General features: G+C 41.4%; 1 protein-coding gene across 3 annotated transcripts in view; it reads left to right on the forward strand.

Annotated features, from left to right (window-relative positions):
* Nucleotides 1-17685, forward strand: part of RARB (retinoic acid receptor beta) — a 416035-nt gene that overhangs the window by 266319 nt on the left and 132031 nt on the right. For all 3 annotated transcript variants that reach the window (XM_032267931.1, XM_032267937.1, XM_032267941.1), the window contains one exon: nt 11534-11682. In XM_032267931.1, the coding sequence (XP_032123822.1) occupies nt 11534-11682 (149 nt within the window). The remainder of the gene's footprint in view (nt 1-11533; nt 11683-17685) is intronic.

A 17685-nucleotide genomic window follows, 5' to 3' on the forward strand; every position in this document is an offset into this window, starting at 1 on the left:
TAGTAGAGACGGGGTTTCACCATGTTGACCAGGATGGTCTCGATCTCTTGACCTCGTGATCCACCCGCCTCGGCCCCCAAAGTGCTGGGATTACAGGCTTGAGCCACCGCGCCCGACCTAACCACAAATTTTTTTTGTATTTTTAGTAGAGATGGGGGTTCACCATGTTGGCCAGGCTGGTCTCAAACTCTTGTCCTCAAGTGATCCGCCCACCTCAGCCTCCCAAAGTGCTGGGATTACGGGTGTGAACCACTCTGCCTGGCCACGACTAGCTCTCTGATTGGGTCACTCTGGGGATCAGATGAATTAATACATGTAAGATACTTCGAATAGAGAGAAGGGGCATGACGAGCCTGCAGCGCATGCTCCATGAGTGTTAGCAATTACCATTGTTGAAATGTTTGACCAGACTCGAGATGGTTCTGTTGTTTTCTGTGGTGACCATATTAGTCACATTCTTGATATGGACTTAATCTACTTTTCCCCTGGATAGTCTGATAATAAAGCATTTGCTATTATTTTTGTGTGTTTTTAAACTTTTTGTAGTTTACAGAGTATAAACCCTTCAATGGAGCAAGCATGATGGTCATCTTGATTTTTTCCAGATTAGAAAACTGAGGATCAGGAAGGACAAGTGACTGCTAGTAAAAGGCAGAATTAGGAACTGAGCTCAGACCGTCTGCACTCCAGGACGCTGCAATTTCCACTTCTCCAGAGCTGTTGTATTTTCTTTGCTGTTTCCACTCTTTGATCCCAGAGTCTCCACACCAGTAATATCCTCACCCTAGATCAGGGTTTTTCAACCTTAGCACTATCTATAATTGGGACCAGATAATTCTTTGTGGTGGAGGCGGGGCCTGTCCTGGGCATTGTGAGATGTTTTGTCGCATCCCTGGCCTCTACCTACTAGATGACAGCCAAAAATGTCTCCTGATGTCGTAGAATGTCCCTTGAGAGAGAAAATGGTGCTGGTTAAAAACCCTGCCTGGCCGGGCCGTGGTGGCTCACACCTGTAATCCCAGCACTTTGGGAGGCCAGGAGGGCAGATCACCTCAGGTCAGGAATTTGAGACCAGCCTGGCTAACATGGTGAAACCCCGTTTCTACTGAAAAATAGAAAAAATTAGCTGGGCATGGTGGCGCATGCCTGTAATCCCAGCTACTTGGGAGGCTGAGACAAGAGAATCGCTTGAACCCAGTAGCCGGATGGAGGTTGCACTGAACCGAGATCACGCCATTGCACTCCAGCTTAGGCAATAAGAGCAAAACTCTGTCTCAGAAAATTAAATTAAAAATCCCTGTTGTAAATAAGGAAGTTGGAAGATAAATGTGTTTGTGGGAGAAGGGGAAAGGTGAAGGTGGGGGCCGGTTATCATTTACTGAGCACTTACTGTGTGTCAGGCAAATTGCAAGCATTGTCTCTAGTGTACCAACAGGAATCAGGATTAGCTGCATTTTCAGCCAAGGAACCCTAGGGCTCACAGAAATAAAACTGTGGCCATTAGTAAGTGACAGAAGAGAGATTCAAATTCAGGTCCACGCGGCAGCAAAGCTTACCACTTTCCCTCCCCTCCTCTGCACAGTCCTATGTAGGCTCATGGCATTTTCTTTCTTTTTGGGAACCAAGAACACCCACACAGTGAGGATTAAATCAGTTTCAAAGTTATTTTGAGGCCGTTCATATGGCGCATACCTGTAAGAAACAAAGCAGAAAAATTTCTTTGCAGCAAAATTCTGAGTAAGCCAAGCAACTATTTTATTGAGAAAGAGGGTTTTGGCTAAGTTCTAGTGTAATCGATCACACTTGAACGTCCTCAGATCTTAGAGGAGTCACAAGGTATGTGACAAAGCATCATTTTATTGTTGTCTTCCAAGTATTTCCCAGTTACTTTTCTGTCAGGCTGGTACCAACGTGGTTTCCAACAGGTATATAGTACATAAGCAAAGAATGTACGTGTATATATCTGAAATGAATGTGAATGTGTATATCTGAAATGATATATATGTTAACGCTCCTGTTTTAATCTACTCTGTGTGCAGGAAATTTGATCAGATAAAAAATGTCATTTATTAGTGTGATAGTTGCTTTTGTAAAAATTATGGGAATCCCGATAGAAGTGAATGTGGAACTGAGTCACTGGATGTTGAGGTAAACTCTTCTCCGTATTAAGCAGATCTTAAGATTGCAAAGCGATTAGTTTCATGTACACATGACTCCAGAGACCCGTTCTAGCATTTGTTCACTTAATGTAGTTTGGTTTCTGATGCCTCCAGGTTCAGATCATTAATAAGCAGTGACATGTGTCGGCCTGTTAAGTGATTGTAAGAGAATTTATTTGAACCCTGGCATAAGCTATCTATGTCCTAGATAGAAAATGTCTGTTTAAAACGTCACACAAAACAGCCTGTGAGATAATTTTTGAATATATTCCTTGTGGTGAGAACACATATTATAAAAATGAAATGTTGGTGTTGAACGTGTCCTGGTACCTTATAGAAACAGGACAGCACTTCCCATGATAAAAGCCAGTCCCAGGAATAATGTCTGCTGCTGGCTGTTAGCTCAGACAGGTGTCACTACAACAAGAGTGATTAGTGGGTCCTGAGCCTAACTCTCTAAGGCCCAAACTGTCTTGTCAAATTTAACCATATCTGGAATCAAATCAGCGTTTGGAAACTTAGAACCATAAATTAAAAGCAAGAAAGTTACAAAGTTCTGCAGTTCTCACATTTGAGTAAGTGCTCCTGATCAGACCAAACTCTGTGACCTTCCTAGCCTAGGAAATAAATTGGGGAGATGGAAAATGAGAAGTTAAAAAGCTGGGGGTGGGGGGGGTGGTTGGTGAGGTAATAGTAAACATATTAAGTCATTTAAATCTTAAGTCTGAAAGCATTGTTGTGTTTTAAATTTCCTAATTCTAAGGTACTCAGTTTTCCCTCTCTTCCCCATGGTTTCCGGGAAGGAGTAAATGAACTAATATCTATTAAGCACTTTACGTGGCCCCTGACACAGTGAGCGCTCGGTAAATAGTAATTATTATTAGTTCAGGCTCCTCTGGTGCAGCTTTGAACACGCTGCCAACTAAATGCCACTGCCAAAATTCTGCGAGAGCCAACGAAGACTTCTGGTTTATGGTGAGCATAAACACACATAGCCTGAAGATCTTAATGCATTAAGAACTTAACAAGGTTGAGTATTTAGTAAGGACCTGTGCAAAGGGCAAATTGGCAGTTCTGATGCTAAATTAACTCAGCAAGACATTTTTTATTTTAGGGTGTCTAAAGCATCAATGTGTATAAAAATGACCAAGGAGTTTTGTTTAGGATGCTTATTGTGATTCTACATTTCTGGGGTGGGGCCAAGATTCTGCTTTTTTGTTTGTTTGTTTGTTTGTTTCCTGAGACAGAGTTTTGCTCTTGTTGCCCAGGCTGGAGTGCAGTGGCGAGATCTCCGGCACCACAACCTCTGGCTCCCGGGTTTAAGCGATTCTCCTGCCTCAGCCTCCCAAGTAGCTGGGATTACAGGCATGCACCACCATGCCTGGCTAATTTTGTATTTTTACAAGAGATGGAGTTTCTCCATGTTGGTCAGGCCGTTCTGGAACTCCCAACCTCAGATGATCCGCCCACCTCAGCCTCCCAAAGTGCTGGGATTACAGGCATGAGCCACCGCACCCAGCCAAGATTCTGCATTTTGACAAGTTTCCGGGTGATACTGATGCTGCTGGTCCAGGACCACACTTGGCAGAGCAAGGTTTTATTAAAGACTCAAAAACCAGAATCTTTCCCCTAGCCCCTCCTTCTGTCCCCTGCCTATATTCAGCACCTGTTGCATGTGTGGTCAGTATAGCAGGGTTTCTCATAACCCAGCTCCAGTCCTCAGCCAGGATCCCGGGTGACCTGGGCAAACACACACTTCTTCAGGGTCAGGGGCAGGTTACTGAGTCAAGACTGCCAAAGCCCCACAGTGATATTTTCCTTCACTCCCCATCCTCCTGTCTCCCTAGCCTGCCCCGAACCGGGGACTAATCTTGGAGCTGCTTAATAATAACAAATCCAGCAGCAGAGTGAGGCAAGACGATTTCAAAGCTGAGTTTTTCTTGTTTAGCAGTTACCTAATTTCAGGATGCGATTCACAGATTTGCAAAACCCATGTGTGTGGAAACCGTTTCTCTTCAAAGATGATTAAAAGCAGATCCTCTCCCGAAAAAGTGACATAAAAATAAAGTGAGTGACAGTATGGAGTCTTCCCGTGCCCCAAATGTTTGGATGCATGCAAATTACGTTTTAATAAAATGTCTACATACGTGCTCATACACGCATGCGCACACGCAAGCAGCGGAGAATCTGGTTCTAATTACTTGTACTTTAGTTGAACTTCGGCGTTTCCTTTGACTCTCTCCCTAATGTATGTGAGCTGTAGGCTTTGCAGTCCTGCAGTGAATCCACGGAAAAAGCAGGGAAAAAGTCCAGATCGGCTCTCTCTGGTGCCAACAAAAATGAAGCCCAAACGAACGAACGTTTTGACCAAATGCATCACTTTGGTCTTCTCCCTTAATTAGCTGAAATTACTCCCTTCCACCGGGATTTGGAGCGCTGGGCTCAAAACTCCCCTGGGGCCATGCAGGAAATGTCTTTTGCTTTACAACCACTTTTTCTTTTAAAGCTCAGCTGCCCAGAGAGTGCATTAAAATAGTCTTAATCATAGAAGGTTCTAGTAAAAAGGCTGGGCTTTCCTAATGCACGATGCCTGCCTGGCTGTAATCAGGCCCAACCTAAAATCCTGAAATCTGTCAACATGGTTTAGCCGGCCGTAAATTAGCTCTCACAAAGAGAAAAAAAAAAAAAAAAAAAAAAAAAAAATACTGAGCTCTCTTAAAAATGTTATCTGCTACTTAATCTAACCTTTAGAAAAATGCCAAGCATGTAAGGAATTGTGAAGGGAGCTATTGTGGAAGACTTTCTGTGTGTTTAAATGACACTCAGGTGTGTTGTAATAACAAGGACATTTATACTGTGTTTTCTCAGGTGAGTTAAATTCGTAAGTGCCAAGTCCTTTTAACAAGCAGCAATGTTAATTTCTTTTATTTTGGGACTGAATCAACCCTAGAGTGTTTAAGAAAGCTTTGTCAGTGGGAACTCGGGATTTCTGCTTTTGTACCATCCCAGTCGGTGGAGATTTTGTTTAACTTTGTTTTTGTTTTGTCTGCAAACAGCCTCTGAGTTTGAAGTCCTTTTAAAGGACTGTCTCTCAAAATGCAATAGGGAGAACTGTGCCAGTCCACAATGAGAGAAGTTCAGACGTTATTTTATGTCCATTAAATCTAATTGTTTATTTAAAAAGTTGGAGCTCGTGCTTTGGACGTCTTTGTTTTTCCTTAACTCCTGCTTCCTGGAGATTCGTTTGTATTGAATTTTATCCACGCATGAGGGGTTGGGGCAAAGACTAAGACATGGTGCTTCACCACTGTTAGTCTGAAAAACACGAATTTAAAGCAAATGCCTTCCTTCCCAACCTCAAGAATTCTCCTGCGGCAGACCACACTTTGAGGAACATTGATTTAAAGGCAAATGAGTCCCATCGCTAATTTATTATACAAGGAAAGGTATTCTAGCTTTGTTTTCCTTAGTGATAGTCATCTGTATGTTGTGGGGGGTGGAGAGGTCTAAAACGGGCTAGAAGCTTCCGAGGATGCAGGTTTGGTTCATTTTCATCTTCCCTGAGACTTACTGTCTCCACTGGTGTGTGCAGCTCTCTCAGCATCACTGGTGCTGACTGTGCTCTGGGCGGGGACCCACTGAGCCATGCATCCATCGCACCCGACTAGCAGCAGTTCCTCTGACTTGCCCATTCCCTGACCAAGCAGGGCAGCCCATCTGGTTAGCAATTTGGATGCCACATTGGAGGCTGCTGCTTGTTGGGCATTCAGTCAGCAAACAGAACTGAATAAGTCAATAAGTAAGCAAGGAAATAAATAAAAGCAGGAGACAAAAAGCAGATCCGAAATGTTCCTCAAAGACTGCTTCTCCAAATGGATCGCATCAGGATGGCTGCAGTATAGTTGTTTTATTGAATGACACAAGCCTCCTTTTTCCCCCTGGGAAGTCTAAAAACTGCTTTTTTGGCCTGCCTGAGATCGCTGAATGAGCTAATACAGAACACATTGTCTGCTGAGCCGGCAGAGTTTTCGAGCAAAAATTTTATCATTCCATAGACTGATTGTGCTTGCCTGGAATAAGGAACAAATGTTTGAGGCCTCTCAAGGGCATTTGATGAATCTAACTCTAATTTAAAGGGACTAATAGATTATTGATTTAAGCAGGATGACAGTGAACAGATCAATGGCTGAGCCCTCTGTCTACCTTAAATACCAAAAACGGCTGGTAAAAGGAAGGCCATGGGCTGTTCCCATGCTTGTTTCCCACTGACTTTTTTGGGGGGTGGAAGAAGGCAAAAAGGAAAAGAAGCTCTAATCAGCTTTGCTGAAGTGTGTTTTTGCTACCTTACCAAGAAGGCAAGAGATTGCATTAAAGTACAAATCTTTGATATTGATGCCATATTTTGTTTGTAATTCTAGGACTTGTCTTGGCATGTTTGCCTGAGGCTAGCTCTGATGATCTGACGGACTGTACTACTGAAATTTTTCTTTTCTTTTTTGCCTTGCATTGTTATCACTGTTATAGGCTACACAGAGGAAATAAGACCACTGACTGGCAATTTTGAGGGTGATATTTGCATATGTATATAGTCAAATATTTAATTTTTTATTACCAGCAGGAAAATTTTTCTAAAGATTTTTTTTTTTTTTTGATCACACAAAACGCTTTTCCCTTTCTGTTTTTGTGGCATTTGTAGTTTTCAAATTATGTTCCTTTATGGCATTTGTAGGATTCAAATTATAAAAACAGTAGAGAGAACCAATTTATCCTTCAAAAACATAGCCCGATCACTTCCTCTTGGAAGGCTCCCTTGATTTCTCCTGGATAAATAAGGCCTACAGTTCTCTCTGTCATTATATCAGTAGTTCTCAAGCTACTTCCATTTGGATTTGCCTGGGAATGCCGTTTATTTTTATTTATTTTTGCTGTTTTGAAATCTTACAGTCCGCTAAAAGGGAATTTTTTTAAAAAAAAATCACAATTCCTAGCTTAATTCCCAGACATTCTGGCATATTAGATCTGGGATACAACTTGGTCATTAGAATGTTTAAAAGCTCCCCAGCTGGTTCTAATGTGCAGCCAAGTTTGGAACCCACTGTATTATCATTGTTGGTTTATTCTCTACTAGGCCATATTTGTCACGGACAAGGAATTATATACTATCAGTGTCCATCCATAGCATATAACACAACGCCTGGTATGTTACGCCACTCAGCCAAACAAATGATTGAACACATGAACAGCCTGAGGATCTATTGTACTCCTATGAGAAAGTTCTTAGAATTGCTGGCGAAATCACCACAGCCTTAGTAAAAGTCCGGGGCTCTCACTATTGATTACTTACAATAGAACATTTTCATTCATGGCAACCGTTCAGGAAAAGCCTTCTGGATTCATTCATTCATTATAAATGACTCTTACCCTTAGGAAAAGATCCAATCTTTGTAAAATGTTTTGGGAGCTTTAACATCCAGTAGATTTCCCGTTTCTTGTGTGCTTTGCCCCATGTTTCTTGGGCATCAAATTATGCACAATTTTGTTTCCTTTCTTTGAGAAGATAAAATGCTGGACTCCTGTCACTGCGTGTGTTTGAAGTGGCATATTTATGGAAATTACTACCCACTTTTGAAATTCAGGGCATAATTCTGACAGCTGATTTCAGCCCTACCAGAATTCTATTTACAACGTTCCTAAATAAGCCAGATTAGCTGTTCTACATGAGGGAGTAAGACCTTAAAACACCCACCCCCGCCATATACACCCTTCTGTGAAGAACTCAATGTGAGATTGATCAGAGTGGTGACGACATGGCTCTGCCAGTTGTTGAAGCACATGGATGGAAGTAGAAGCGTGCAAACCACTCCAAAAGGTTTGAGAGGCATCTGGGGAAAAGCTCACATGTGTTGATATCAGCAGTGTAAATCCACACAGCCTTTCTAGAAGTCAGTCTATCAACATGCTTTGAAAACAAAATATTTTTTCAGAATCTTAATGTGTAAAAAATAAAAATAAATATTTTTAAAATAATGACTTTTGAACTGATATACTTCAGTAATTTATTCTAAGGAAATAAAGACGTGCTAAGATTAGCTACAAAAATGTTCATCACAATGGAATGTTTTCTGTGAAAAATATTTAGTGACAAGGAAATAAATTGATGACATCATGGGTTAAACAAAGTCCCAAACAGTCTCAGTATAATTCCACGTTAGTAGACAAACCCAAAGCATTTAGGTGCATAGAAAAAAATTCTGGAGGGTTGTACACAGACAATTTTTCTGAGTGAAAAGATTGTGGGTGATTCTGTGTATATTTTTTCTTAGATTTTTTAACAAAGTGATGTTTGGTAATTTAACAAGTAGTGTTTTCTTGTTAATTTGCTTTCAGTGAAGCTGATTAGCTCAGTGAGAGAAATGCTTTTGCATTTACAGCTTGATAGCTGATAAGCTTTAGTGACAACTCAGATGCCAACCCTTCTATAAAACAGTTGCTACCACTGTGCCAACTTAGCCAAAGTAAGGGCTTCCTGTCTGCCAGGAATAATGTACTCAAGATTGATATCTTCATCCCAGATACCTCTGTTCTAACCAGTAAAGGCTTTAATAGATTTATCTACTAGGACCTGCACTACTGTAATGAATTGATTCCAAGATTCTTCTGAATTATGAAAATACTATAATTATAGCTGATTCTGTTCCAAAGGGCTAATGAATTTCTTTTTTAAGGAAGCAAATGAGTATAAGAGAGCTATTTGATTTCTAATTTTATCATTTAACAACTTAGAGGGGCACTTAGTGCTCAGAACGAGGAAGAAAAAGGAAAAAGGTTCATGCACTGATTCAACAAATACTTATTGATTATGTGCTATGTGCCAGGACTGCTTCTAGTCCTGGAACACAGGTGTATGCAATGCAGGTTGAGTTTCTTTGCCTTAGGAAACTTAGTATTCAGAGTATGGGGTGGGGGGCAGATGTAGAATATAAAATCATACACAAATATCTAAAATTTGAATGCAGGGTTTTATAGAAATTAAATAGTGAGACAGAGTGACCAGGAGTGGGGAGAGGTATTTTAATGAGAGAAGTCACCTCTGAGAAAGTAACATTTGCTTTGAGATCTAAGAAGTGAAAAACAACCCGATATTTGAAGGTGTAAGAATTTCCAGAAAGGACAGATGGTTATTGCAGTAGTTATCAGTTGGTATGAGAGCTTGGCCTATTCAAAAGACAGAATAGATGCCAATTACGTAGAAACTCAGTAAATTAGGGGACTCACTAAAGGCAGTGATGCTGCTAAAAAAGACCATGTGATGAGAAGCCTTGTGGAACATACGAGGGAGTTTGACTTTGGTCTAATGACCATTGGAGGGCTTTAGATAGGCCAGTGAAAGAGGTAGCTTTTAACGTTTGAAAAACTATCTTGACTACTTGTTTGAAGAAGAGACCCTAGGTAGGAGGGAGGGGCATAAAGAGACCAATGAAGAAGCTATTGCAGCAGTTGTGAGAGGTGATGGTGGGTTACTAGCATGGTACGGTAGCAGGATAGCGATACGGGGATGGATTAACAATAAGTTTAGCGGGTAGAGTCAACCTGACTTGCTGAACACTTGCCTGTAGGATAACGCAGTCAGTAGTATATCTACTCTGGGAGATTATAAGCGGTAGGTCAACTGGAAACTTTATATTCTGGGAAAAATACTGTATATTTAAAAAGCAATTTGAAGACAAGAAGATTCTGGAACATTCTTTAACCACTTTGAATTCCCCATGCTGATTTCCATCTTACTTTGTGAGCATTTTTTACTTGTGATAGAAGTAGAATCAGTTCTTGCTTTGACTCTGAGTACAACCCTGGAGAATAGGGGTAGGAGAACACTCCATTCTTGTATTTTGTGAACTCCCATTTCCCATGGAATTTGGGTGTTTAGATAATGGGATGGAGGATTATGTATTTTTAGATCTAGAATAAAGAGTAACATGACTTAGAAGTGAATCGCACCACTCTGTGTCATCATTAGTTTTAACCTACTGCCTCTCAAACATCAATTGCACATTTAGTCATCTGGGGATTTCGTCAGAATGCAAATTACGATTCCACAGGCCTTAGCTGGGGCCTGATATTATGTTTTCTAATAAGATCTTAAATGATGCTGATGTATGTTGGTCCAAGGAGCCTTCTTTGAGTAGCAAGGGTCTCACCCATATTGTCGAATTTTTGTTTTTTGTGATGGAGTTTCACTCTTGTTGCCCAGGCTGGTGTGCAATGGCATGATGTCAGCTCACCACAACCTCTGCCTCCCAGGTTCAAGAGATTCTCCTGCCTCAGCCTCCTGAGTAGCTGAGATTACAGGCGTGCACCACCACACCTGGCTAATTTTGTGTTTTCAGTAGAGATGGGATATTTCCGTGTTGGTCAGGCTGGTCTGGAACTCCTAACCTCAGGTGATCTGCCTACCTTGGCCTCCCGAGGTGCTGGGATTACAGGCGTGAGCCACCTCACCTGGCCACCCATATTGTTATTAATGCAGATCAGTTATGCCTGCATCATGCTAAAGACTCTCCCCATATACTTGGTTGAATGACTGATTTGGGCATTTTCTTAATTTGTCCAAAGGAAACTTTTAATATATTTATTTATTTATTTTTGAGACAGAGTCTTACTCTGCTGCCCAGGCTGGAGTTCAGTGGCAGGACTTTGGCTCACCTCAACCTCTGCCTCCCGGGTTCAAGCAGTTCTCCTGCCTCAGCCTGCCGAGTAGCTGGGATTGCAGGCACCCACCACCACACCCAGCTAATTTTTGTATTTTTAGTAGAGACAAGATTTCACCATGTTGGCCAGGCTGGTCTCAAACTCCTGACCTCAGGTGATCCGCCTTCCTTGGCTTCCCAAAGTGCCAGGATTACAGGCGTGAGCTACCACGCCCAGCCCAAAGAAAATGTACTTTTGGTTAAGTGAGCGACAGGGTCAAGTCATTTGAGACTCCACATGAATCAGAAGCTACTGGGGTTTGTAGTGTGAATATCTGACTTTGTGTCTTGGCTCTACCACTGCCCTGTTGGTCTTAGACAAGTCCCTTCCTCTGCGTTTCTGTTTCTACTGTGGGTGAAGTTGATAAAAGCCATGGCCCTCACGGTGCTATGTGAAGTGTGAACTACGACCAAGAGTTGTATGAGACAGCTTTGTAAATTGTAGAGCACCACGTCGATGTCAGTATCACCGCTGCTGGGCCTACAATGATAGCTGTCCTTATTGGCTCATCCTTGCTAGTGTTATTGCTGAATTTGGGGCAGAAGAATATGAATTCACTGTTGAAAGAAGTAATGCACTAAAATGCGTTTTCTCTTCTTTTTCCTTCTGTCCCGTCTCCACGGCAGCGATTGAAACACAGAGCACCAGCTCTGAGGAACTCGTCCCAAGCCCTCCATCTCCACTTCCTCCCCCTCGAGTGTACAAACCCTGCTTCGTCTGCCAGGACAAATCATCAGGGTACCACTATGGGGTCAGTGCCTGTGAGGGATGTAAGGTGAGTACTCAAACCTCTGTGCCTGCTGAAGTCTCATTCTCCGTGTGCCTACCCAGCTCCAAAAATGGACTGGATGTGTAACATCACTTCCAATCAGCGTGGTGAATTCCCTTATATTTGATCGGTTTTATTACTCCCTTATACCTCTTTAGTTTAAAATTCAGAAACTTCTGCAAATGACTGATTAGGGCTAAAGGTTCTAAGGCCCTTAAAATACCCCGGCATAACAATTATTTTTAGATCATAAGAACCAGTTAGGCCAGGCACAATGGCTCACGCCTATAATCCCAGCACTTTGGGAGGCCAAGGCAGGTAGATCACTTGAGGTTAGGAGTTTGAGGCCAGCCTGGCCAACATGGCAAAACCTCATCTTTTCTAAAAATACAAAAATTAGCCAGGCGTGGTGGCAGGTACCTCTAGTCCCAGCTACTCGGGAGGCTGAGGCATGAGAATCTCTTGAACCTGGGAGACAGAGGTTGCAGTGAGCTGAGATCACACCACTGCACTCCAGCCTGGGCAACAGAGCGAGACTATGTCTTAAAAAAAACCAGGGTTGGAAGAATCTCAAAAAGCATCATCCGGTTTCTCCTTAGAACATACCGTCTGGTGTCTGTAGTTTGATTTTATTTTTAAAATGACTGACAGTCCACTGAATCAACTTGCAGGGAATCCGAGGTTGAAATTGGGATTTATCTCCTAGCTATTTCCTCAGCCCTGTGGCCTTTGAATTACAGCTTGATTTTCAGCCTGTAGGGACTTGCTACTGTATGTATGTCGTAAATTCAGGGGAGCTGGATTTAAAATTCCTGCCTACAGAATACTGGAGGCTGAACATGTGTCAGAGAGTAGTATATGGCTGCTTTGAATCAAGCGAGACAATTGTTATCAAGTCCAACAGTCTTAATTGAGTGAAAGAGCTTCTTATTTTTTTCAAGAGAGAAAAGAAGCAATGACCTCATAGGCAAATACAACTAACTCATCCATAAAAAATTTCTCAAAGGAACTATGGCTGTCTTGAGCTAGCCCTTCCCTAGATATATAACTTCTTTAAGTCCTCTCTGGATGGTTGTTTAGATCTGTTGTTTATACATCTAAATTGCATGATTCATTTGTAATTGTTAACATGTTGGAATAATGTTACGGGCACTCCATGGCATTTTATATTTGGCTTATCAGAGTTAGCACTTCACCGTATATATTGGTTAGCCACTGTTGGATAACAAACCATCCTAAAACTTAATGGCTTAAGACAACTATTCTTTATTTAGCCTGCAATTCTGCGGGTCAGCAGTTTCAGCCAGACTCATCTGCATGGTTTATCTGGACTTGGCAGGGCTCCACCATGTATCTCTGGACAGCTGCAGGGTAGCTAGTTGGCTCTGCTTCTAGGGGTGCTGACCGTGGGCTGGGGAGACTCAGCTCTCTTCTGTGTGATCCCTCATTCCCATCAGGCTGGCCCTGGCTTGTTCGCAGAGGCAGGGTTCCAAAAGAGAGAACAAAAGCACATAAGGTCTCCAGAGGCTTAGGCTAAGGCTAAGAAGCATCTCATTACGACTTCTGCCACACTATTAACCAAAGCAAGTTGTAAGGTCAGCCTAGACTCAGTAGGTAGGAACATAAACTCAACTTTTTGTTTTTCTTTTAAATAAAATAAAACTCATGTGTAACTTCAAAATCTTTTTTATAGACTTGGGGGTCTCACTGTGTTGCCCAGGCTGGTCTTGAATTCCTGGGCTCAAGTGACCCTTCCACCTTGCTTCCCAAAGTGCTGGGATTACAGGTGTGAGCCACCTTGCCCAGTCCCACTCAACTTCTTAATGGGCAGAGCTTCAAAGTCATAAGGGATATAGATATGGAGGGGCCAGGGGAATGGGTGTCATTTTTGTAATCAGACTACCGTACTGCATGTCTGATTGCCTATGAACACAAGGTGGACGGGGACCCAAGGAAGCATGTCATACACAGTCTGGATATAGTGGGTGATTAAAGATTGAACAGATGAATAAAGGTGACTCAGCCCCTCAAAGTCATTTTGTGAATTTTTCCTTCTTTTCAAATCATTTAAATAAACACTATGGTTTATTAATATCATAAATAAGGTAAGGCCATTCTTGGGAAATTCACTGAAGGCTTTGGGACATCTCTCTGCCTCGGGGATTGTGCTATGTTATGGCAATTCCCTTTTCTCCTGTAGATTCTGACACGGTAGTCAGGAAAGTTATATGGGCAACCAGTTGGCAGCTGGCTAAAAAGCGAGACATTTGTTCATTCAATGATTGCTTTATTATTGGTAGCCCCAAGCTGAACCTACTTAAATTTGTCCTGAGATTTGGAAAGTTTTCATTGGAATAGCTAGCTCATTTTGTCCACTTGTTGTGCAATATATAAATAAATCATTTTCTAATGTTTATTTGAAAAGTAAATGAAAAGATGCTTCTTTATTTCTGAAAAAATGTTAAGTAATCTCACGTCCAGAAATCTGAATGAGATATTGCTATAACTCAGCTTACCTGCTCTCATCCTTATCCAGCGTGTCTCTGTAACACACACCCGGAGCTGCATATGAAGCTGTTTCATGATCCGTACAGAACAAACTGTTGTAATCAGCTCATAGGCAGTGAGTTCTCTGACCTTTGTTTGGTATTCTGACTCTTTTTAGGAAAGACCCCAACAAAAACAAAACCCATACCAGCACGAACAACTTTGATAAACTCAGTTAAATGAAACTCAGTTAAATGATAGTCATACTACGGTGTATCTTTTTAACAGCGTTATAAACCCAATAAGGTCAGATGAGTTCGGCGGCCAGTTGAATTTGACAATCTCTGTGTTGTGGATGGATTGCTTTTCTCCCTGGTCATTGAGAAAGAGTTGGTCTATATTTAGGCTTGCAAATGTATTGCATAAAAAATAGAAAATAAAAACAACCATGATTCTACCCTGGGAGAGAACCCCTGTGAATCTCAGCTTTTGTATAAGTATATGCATGTTGTCATTGTTTCACAAAAATGGAATTGTGTGTTGTACACTGGTTTTCAGTTAATCTTTAAATTTAATAATCTTTTCTGACCCAAATTTAAGCAACTGCACAGCTTTTATGGTTATGCAATTAATATAGTAGTTTATGGTTATGTCATAATTTATTTAATCCCCTGTTATACAATTAAGGTGCTTACAGTTTTTTTCAACTATAAACAACACTTTAACGTATAACCTTTAGGTATATCTCTGAAAATTTTCTTAGAATAAATTAGTATAAGTGAAATTTCTTGATCAGTGGCTTTGTATATTTTTAAGGCTTTTGAATCAGATGGCCAAAATGCCCCCTAGAAAAGGTGTCTGAATTATCTAGTAGCCCATAAAAAGTTACTCCTTTTGGAAAGTATCTATTAGGAACCTCTCCCTTGTGTTATAATAAGGTAAGAATCCAGAAGCAACTTTTCTTCTTGAATTCTTCCTCTATTTAATTTGATATTTACAGTGGGCCCTGTGTGTGGTGTCTTGTTAGGATACCAGCAGATGCTCCATAGGCTCCTGGTTGACCTGTAGAAACTGACCCAAGCTTTGTGTAGAAATTAGAGTTTACTACTATGAGCTGAGAACCTCTGCTCTAAAGTAGGGCTCCTAAACAGAGCCTGGTATATCTTCAGGATAGACCAGGAAATCAAAATTTACTGCTATGAACTGCGAACCTCTGCTCTAAAGTAGGATTCCCAAACAGAGCCTGGTATATCTTCAAGAAGTAATGCCCACAGTGGCTTCTGTCTGTCATAACCAGAATGGCCTAATTGACTGTTATTTGGGGAAGAGAACTTTCCGTCTTCCCAGGGACTGGGTGACAGTCTCAGCCTCTGCTACAGCCATACGATGCTGATCAGAATTTAACAAATGGGTTGTGGTCCATCTCTGGGAATGGTCGGTCAGTGGCTGTTGTATTGACACAGCACTACCATGGCAACATAATCACCAGACGCACTGCAGGGATGCCCCGTTTAGGGAGTTTCCAGCTGAGCACTGGCAGTTTTTTTGTAGGGGACAAAGAGTACACAAAATGAACGTGCAGTGGTGGTTAGCCAAGAAGGTTTCACAGTATAAAATAATAATGCAAAAAAATAAAAAAATAAAAAATAAAATAAAATAATAATGCAGTATTAAAAAGAAAATAATAGGACAAAATAAAATCAAATAATGTCTTTAGAAAACAGTCTTATTGCTCCTAACTAAAATTGAATGCAAAAATTTGGGCCTTAATTATATTTTATATTTCCATTTTTATAGCTTTTGAAGCAGGTGAAGTCTAGAGTCACAATGCTGAGATTTGAATTCTAGCTAGACTACTTACTAGCTTGGTGCAATGCTCTCTTTTCTCATCTGGAAGAATGGGGGTGATATTACCTACCTCATGGTATTGTTGTGAGGATAAAATGTTTTTACTCTGCATAGAGCATATAGAATAGTACCTAGCACATACATACTTAGTTATTGTTTGTTTTATCATTAAGTTATTATAGTGACTTCTGCACACAGTGATGTAACATCAGTTATAATCTTAGTACTCTTCTTGTAGTGTGCTTTCTCCAATTCTTCATTCTTTTGTACTGAAATAATACTGGCTGTTTCCTTCAAGGCTCAAGTTAAGACCCAGCTACTCCATGGAGCCTCCCTGGATTACCCTAGTACAGGATTTGGCAAATTGTTTCTGCAAAGAGCCAGATAGTAAATATTTCAGGCTTTGAGGGCTACGTGGTCTTTGCTGCCATTATTCAACTCTGTCATTGTAGCATGAAAGACACTGTAGATAGTATGTACAAAAAAAAAAAAAGAGAACGGCTATATCTCAGTAAAACTTTATTTACAAAAGCAGTGGACCAGATTTGGCTCTTGATGACGTTTTTCCTTCTCACAATTTCTAAAACTCAGAAGCTGGTGTCCCAAGGCTCTCATGCCAGAAGTAGCAAGCCAGCTGGTTTTGGTGGGCTGCAGCCTGGGACTGCTGCTCCTCTTCCCCACTGCTAAAAAGAGTTCATGTCCACCTGCCTACGGCTCCATGGCTTAGAAGCTGTGAGGCATGTCTGGTCATTCCTGTATCCTGCCAGTCACACTCAACTCCCACTTTCTCGTCATCCAAAGTCAGAGAAATTAGCAATATCCGTATAATTGAGCTACTTCCAGAAATATCTGGCATCCTTCCTTGGAGAGGTTTCTGGAACATATTCTATGCTGTTATATCAGTTAGCTTTTTCTTGTTAATCAGTTATTAACAAGTCACTCAAATGCATAATGTCTTAAAATACAGACATTTATTATTCAGGATAATTCTGGACAGATCTTCCTGTCTTGGCTGACTTGGCTTGGTCCAGGTGATCCAGGATGGCCTCACTCACACGTCTGGGGCCTTGGCAGGATGACCAGATCCTCTCCCCATGCTGTTGCTCACCTTTAGCCTAGCCTAGGTTTCTTCATATGGTGCATGGGTTCCCATCAGTAAGAGAAGACAGTCACTGTTTACAAACACTTTTCAACCTCTGCTTGCATCACGTTTGCTAATATCCCCTTGGACAAACAAATTAAATGACTATGCATGGATTTTATGGGTGAAGAAATAGACTTCACCTCTGAAGGGGTGAAGTGACAAAGTCACCTTGCAAAAGGGCGAGCCTCCCAGAGCTTGCGTTTGAATTGCATACTGTCTTCTATTGTTCCCTAGTTTTATGGGCAAGTTTCTTCTGCCAACCACATTCTCTGATCATTCATCCTTAAGCATATATCTGTTCAACACCCACTAAGTTTCAGGCCCTGTGCCAGGTGCTAGAGATACAACAGTGAACATGACAAAGTTCCTCATGCAATTGAGTGGCTCACACACAGGACAGGTAATAAACAATTCAAAGTTGGAAGACAAACAGAATGGTCTGATAAAGAATAATTTGGGGGTATTCTATTTCATAGGGATCAAGAGGGCCTGATGTGATGGGGGTGAGGTGGGATCCCATGGCCGAGAAA

This window comes from Sapajus apella, unplaced genomic scaffold (genome assembly GCF_009761245.1).
Source record: "Sapajus apella isolate SASKATOON/1434 unplaced genomic scaffold, GSC_monkey_1.0 scaffold4, whole genome shotgun sequence".
Taxonomy (NCBI): Eukaryota; Metazoa; Chordata; class Mammalia; order Primates; family Cebidae; genus Sapajus; species Sapajus apella.